Consider the following 6933-nt stretch of genomic DNA (forward strand, 5'->3'; position numbering starts at 1 on the left):
CCATATGGACGGCTTTTGCCGTTTCTATAATAATCATAATAATAATAATAATAATAATAATAATAATAATAATAATAAATTAATAATAATAATAAAAATAATAATAAATATAAATAAAATTATACCATTGACAATAATTATTATTATACTAGCATATTTGGAAACATAAATAATTATTATAATACTAATAACAAATAATAATAATAATAATTATATTAATTGATAATATAGTAATTTCTTAGAAAACCCTCTGGCAAATAGGTGATCAATAAAACAATAACCCTCCGGCAGCGAAAGGGCTAAGGTTAATCAGCACGATTTTTTTTACATTTTGATTTTTTAGGAGGATTTAGCGAAAAATCTCACTATGTACGTTATCTATAAAAATACAGAAGGGCGACGCAAAAGTTTCAGAAAACAAAATCTTGCATGTTAAAATGTGTCATTTAACTGGCCCAAGCAGGACGCTGTATATTTCATTGCACTAAATCCACATGGAGGTATACGTAGCAGACGTAAGAAGACACTCTTTGAATAGCTCTGCTGGGGTTATAGTCGTATAATAATAAATAGATCTAATTGAAAATAATATATTTGCATGGCCTCAAAGTTTTTGACAGTTTTTCTTGTTTTAAAGCTCCACTATTTGAAGAAAAGTCTGTGGTTATACTCAGGTACCCGTTCTTGCCTGAAATAATGTACGGAAGGACACCTTGGGTCTTCCTTCACCAATAGAGATATGGCCTATACTGTGTCGGGGTGACGTAAAACCCAGACAAGCACTACACATATTTGCAGTACATATATTACATATTCTTCGATGTTTGAATATTGTTTTATAAGCATAATTATATACATATATATAATTTCATATAAGTGTGGTATACAACCTCAATTACAACATACGGGATCTTTAAATTAAATATTCTTTAATATTTTACAGGCACCCAGAAACTGATTACATCCTTGATTACTGGTTTCATTATCAACATATCTGTACACGAGAATTAAAGGAGTGAAAATCTACTGTGAAAATGAAATTAAAAGAGTTAAAGGATTTGACAACTTCAGACATCCATTCATGAATGAACTAAGTGAAAGCCTTGCTAAAGATGAGCTTGCTAAAGATGGACATAATAAAACAGAAATTGCTTGGGCTGTTGACTTTGAATGGCGTTTGTGTATGTGTGAGTTGCTTTTTTGAGCAGTACAAGTTATGACACCAGCCCATCGATGACAAGAAATGTTGAAAGAATGCTTAGTGCATATAAAAAGGTGAAAGATAGTGCACAAGTCATTCAGAGGGCAAGGCACAATCAATAAAACTTCTTGGATGATCAAGTTGAAAAACAAGAATTGATTCCATACATGACGTACAGGCTTTAAAAAAGCCAGGATGCAGTTGTTAAAGCTCTCTATAAAAATATGGCACAAGAAGAAAAAAAGAATCATCAGATGAAAGCTAAACAGAAAATGAAATATCGGAAGAAGACGTTGAAGAAGCTAGCAGTCAGACAGGAAAAGAAAGAAAGAAACATATGTGACTTTGATGAATAAATTATTTGTTTATGTTAAATTTGATAATTTCAATAAGAATCGTCAGTGTGGCGAAAATAAACATTTCCATAAAACTGTAAGCACATATACATTCTGTCTTTTTCACTGTTTCTATGGTGAATTTTTTTGATAAATAATACAATTCTATGAATAGTTAAATCCATTTCCAAACAACTCTGAACAGATGCCTTTTGGACACTATAATGGAAGGCATTTTTTGCAGACGGACACACCATTTCAAAGTCCCTTCCATAGGGGGTTACGGTTGTTTTAATTTTATTTTAGCCCAATAATGACTTATATACTGAACAGTACAGTTCAAGTAATAGGCACGTTTATTGGATCTATGTATTTGGTTTATTTAAAATTATTTAATCTATATTTAGTACTCTAGAGCCAAAAGTTATGGAGATTACCGTATAGACCGTGTATTCAAATACGAGATTTTAGTTCAATATCTATCAAGGGACGTAACTGTATTACTGCATCCGGACATTTTCACGCGCGAGAAATTTATTTCGGTAACTCTCATTTATTGTTTTAAAAGGTAGAATGGGACCAAAACCTAAGTTTCAGGATAACGAAAAGGTGTTGTGTTTTCATGGTCCTTTGCTTTATGAAGCAAAGTGTGTTAAGACTGAAGTAAAGGACAGGGTGCAAAATTACTTTGTCCATTACAACGGATGGAACAAGAACTGGGATGAATGGGTTCCAGAAACAAGAATTTTGAAACTCAATGATGCAGGTTTACAAAAACAAAAAGAATGCTTAGCAGCCCTGAAAGCACAGAGGGCAAAAGAGAGGGAAAAAGCAAGGGAGGCAAAGGAAAGTGGCCAACCATTGCCAACAAAGAAAGACAAGAAAAAAGAGAAAGAATCTAAAGATAGGTCTGCAACCCCAACTGTAGATCAATCCAAAAGTAAGCAGAAAGAAACTGATAAGGAAAAAAGTACTCCAAGCCAGACCACTGGAAAGGCGAAGCTGCGAGAAAAGGTGCAGGTAAATTAGATCACTGAAAACATTGAATTATCCATAGTCATTTGTTATTGACCTTTCGAATTTGGAAGTGGCTAGCCGTACGGGTCCGTACGGCTAGCCAAAAGTTCCAGCCGTACGTGAGTCACGTACGACTAGCTAGGACACACTGTATTGGCTAGCCGTACGGCACTTTTCAATATTATATGGAAGTTGAAAATGCATATGTTATTTTATGACTTTAAGTGAGGATTTCAACCAAGAAACAGCAAATGTCTTCGTATGTTTACTTTTTAGAGATTAATCGCAGTTAAATAACATCAATTGAAATAGTTTACACAATTTTGATAATAATCCTCTTTTGTTTCATTACGTTTAATTTTTAAATTGAAAAAAAAAAAACTCCGAAAATAATCGTTGTTGGGCTGTGATAATTGCGTCAATTACCGACGGTTAAGAAGTTTGTCCATCATTAAGGAAAGTTTGCATGTTCCGTGGAACGCATTCTAAAATTCTATTGTCAGTCCCTGGGTAGGCTTTAATTAAGGCTAATTAATTGATTGTGCTTTTATGTTTGATATTTATCTATTGTATTTGAAAATTATTATATTTTTTGCCTTTTCACCGTTTATTTTTTTCAATATTCTTTTTATTTATTTATTTATTCCACTCCGATCATTATTTATTCGATTCATATGTTCTTAATTAACAAAAAAGATTTAATAATTCATCTAAAATACAAATTTTCATACAAATAAGACAACAAATCATAAGCATGAAAATCAAGGACGTTATAACTTATAAAATGCAATTTTGACACTTATCAAGATAGATTATACAACGCTTGTTAGTTTTCATTTTTTGTTTTACAAAATGGCGGAGCATCTTTATTAAAGTGAACACACTAGGACAGATGCGGAGACTTGATTTAAATCCTCGTTTAAAGACACAAAATAACATATGCATTTTCGACTTCCATATAATTTTGAAAAGTGCCGTACGGCTAGACAATACAGTGCGTCCTGGCTAGTCGTACGTGACTCACGTACGGCTAGAACTTTTGGCTAGCCGTACGGGCCCGTATGGCTAGCCACTTCCTTCGAATTTGTAATACTAATGTTTGCCTAAAATTGCCATTAATAATGATTAATTAGCCACATGTTTGAATATCCTTATACAAATAATTCCATGCAAAAAATATGTATATGTAAATTCACAAGTTAATATTTATTTATTATTGCAGGTGCCCTTAGGACTACAATTTACAGATTTTTATAATGTTCAATTTAATTTGTGCAAAGTTTAAACTTTGAGAAAAATAGTAAAGGACAAATAATTTTGTAACACAACAAGATTATCCACTTTAAGTGGTTAAATTATGATAAATAGTAATAGAAAATAGGAATGTCACTCAATAAAGCTATGAATTGCATTCAATGTAATTCCCCAGAGCTAAATTTGTAACATACTTGAAAACCGTGTTTATCTAGGTTTTCAAAAAGTTCAATATTTGATCAGTTGAAAAAGAAATTAGTTGAATAAGAAAAAAATCTCTACATAGTACAGTTTTTAAAATTAAATTGCGAAAATAATTGATACATTAATATTTTGTATTTGTTCTAAAAGAAATTATTTATATTAATTATTTCAGCAAGAGGTAGAGAAAGAGACACGTTCCTCAACACCAACCCTGTCAACAGGCACTAAAAGGCAAAAAGAAAAAGAAGCTGTTGTTGAGAAAGATCGGTCTTCTCGCTCGTCCACTCCAACCACAGTACAGACATCTAAGACACGCCAGAAAAGTGAGAGAGTTGTCGCTGCTGCAGCACAGTCACAACAACAAAGTTCCCAAGAATCAACAGGTGCATCAACACCAACCTCCCAGGTGTCAACTGAGCAGAAACGTAAACGCGCTCGTCTCGATCCAACAATAGAATCAGAAGAGTCATATCTGACAAAAATTGAGGTCAAAGTTAAAATACCAGATGAATTAAAACCTTGGTTAGTGGATGACTGGGATCTTGTAACTAGACAAAATCAGCTTGTGTCATTACCTTGTAAACACACTGTGGACAGTATTCTAGATGATTATCTAAGACTAAAACTAACTAAACCAAATCATCCCAACAAAGACACTATAATTGAAGTGAACAATGGAATAAGGGAATACTTTAATGTGATGTTGGGAACACAATTATTGTACAAGTTTGAGAGACCACAATATGGACAGGTACAGTATTTTGTCACCCTTTCAGGAACTGTATTTTATTAACCAGGTTTTCAATTTTGAAAATCCTGGTTATTAGATTGGGGTATGGCGGGCGGATGGGCGGGCGGGCGTCAAACGAAATTGTGTCCGCTCTGTAACTCTTCAACCCTTTGAAGAATTTTGATGAAACTTCAGACAAATGTTAACCACATCAAGATGACGTGCAGAACGCATGTTCCGCATGGCTGGCTCCAAGGTCAAGGTCACAGTGACATTAACATTGAAAATCCTGTCCGCTCTGTAACTCTTCAACCCTTTGAAGAATTTTGATGAAACTTCAGACAAATGTTTACCACATCAAGATGACGTGCAGAACGCATGTTCCGCATGGCTGGCTCCAAGGTCAAGGTCACAGTGACATTAACATTGAAAATCCTGTTTACATGATTTTAACTTGATTTGGCAGTCAAAGGTCATATCATCTTTGGAGGTAATTTAAAAAAGATATGATATATTATTTCATGTTCTACTTTGTAACTTGAAAATTTTAAAAAATTTGAACTTTTTGAAGAATTTTAGAGCAAGCGTATATTTCTATATGATGTTGACCTTGAATGACTTCATCCTGAAGATCTCATTGAATCCATCTCGGAATTTAGCGCAATTTTTAATGAAAGTCGTTTTCACATGTTACTTACATGTGAATGCTATGTTTGAATAATGTTATTTTAACCAGGTTTCCGAGGAAAAAACTGGTTATTAGATTGAGGTATGTCGGGCGGGCAGGCGGACGGGCGTAAACAATTTCTTCTGTGCGCAAACTCCTCCTACATTTCTCAACGGATTTTGACCAAACTTTCACAGAACCTTTGTCATTAAGTGCCCTGGCGCATATTGTCGGGGTTTTGTGATTGGATAATATTTGACCTAATTATGGCCCTTTGTTTTTTTTTCTTATATAGAATATATAGTGAACAATTTCTTCTGTGCGCAATTCCTCCTATATTTCTGAACGGATTTTGACCAAACTTTCACAGAAGCTTTGTCATGAAGTGCCCTGGCACATATTGTCGGGGTTTTGTGATTGGATAATTTTTTACCTAATTATGGCCCTTGTTTTTTTTCCTTATAAAGAATATATAGTGAACAATTTCTTCTGTGAGCAACTCCTCCTACATTTCTCAACGGATTTTGACCAAACTTTCACAGAAGCTTTGTCATCAAGTGCCCTGGCACATATTGTCGGGGTTTGTAATTGGATCATTTTTTACCTTATTATGGCCCTTTGTTTTTTCCTTATACAGAATATATAGTGAACAATTCCTTCTGTGCGCAGCTCCTCCTTCATTTCTCTACGGATTTTGACTAAACTTTCACAGAAGCTTTGTCATTAAGTGCCCTGGGGCATATTGTCGTTTTTTTTTAATTTGATAAAAATAGGCATAATTATGGACCTTTGTTTATTTTCCTTATATAGAATATATAGTGAACAATTTCTTCTGTGCGCAACTCCTCCTACATTTTTCTACGAATTTTGACCAAACTTTCACAGAAGCTTTGTCATCAAGTGCCCTGGCGCATATTGTCGGGGTTATGTGATTGTATAATATTTGACCTCATTATGGCCCTTTGTTTTTTTCCTTATACAGAATATATGGTGAACAATTTCTTCTGTGCGCAATTCCTCCTACATTATTCGTGATTTACATTGCACATAGTTACATTGTTTGTTGCTTGTAATTGTATTTCAACTACAACATATTTATCTACAATGGTGATAATTGAAAACCTGGTTTCATGGCATTGCCATGTTTCTTGTTTAAAATTATTTTCTTGGTTTCAGTTTTCAGTGCACAGTGACATTCTTCAGTTAAGTGTCCTGCACAGAAACATTGTTACAATTGTAAATTTTCAAAATCAGCTTTTCGATAGAGGTCAAATTGCACCGTTATTTATTAAATGTGTTTGAGATAGCTTTTAAGCTTATATGTATTTGACAAATCTTCAAAACTATATCTACATAGTACATTTTATGACAATTATAGTTCATACCCAAGGAATGACATGATTTTCACTTGCTTTAACTCTAAAATTCTTTGGTTAAGAAGAGTGATGTTGCAGTTTGAATTTTTTATTCAGTTTTAAAAGCAAATGATAAAAAATGTTAAAAATACTAATCTATACAATTGGGA

At 33.5% G+C, this 6933-nt stretch overlaps 1 protein-coding gene across 1 annotated transcript; it reads left to right on the top strand.

Moving 5' to 3' along the window:
- Window positions 1-2015: 2015 nt before the first annotated feature.
- On the top strand, window positions 2016-4762 carry LOC132743663 (mortality factor 4-like protein 1; the record flags this gene model as incomplete). The annotated part of the gene is given in 2 exon segments (XM_060732217.1): window positions 2016-2556; window positions 4184-4762. Coding segments are annotated over 2 exon segments (1026 nt in total), but the record flags the coding sequence as incomplete, so codon positions are not given.
- Between the last annotated feature and the right edge of the window lie 2171 nt (window positions 4763-6933).

This window comes from Ruditapes philippinarum, unplaced genomic scaffold (assembly GCF_026571515.1).
Source record: "Ruditapes philippinarum isolate M1 unplaced genomic scaffold, ASM2657151v2 ctg25963_1_1_1_1, whole genome shotgun sequence".
Taxonomy (NCBI): Eukaryota; Metazoa; Mollusca; class Bivalvia; order Venerida; family Veneridae; genus Ruditapes; species Ruditapes philippinarum.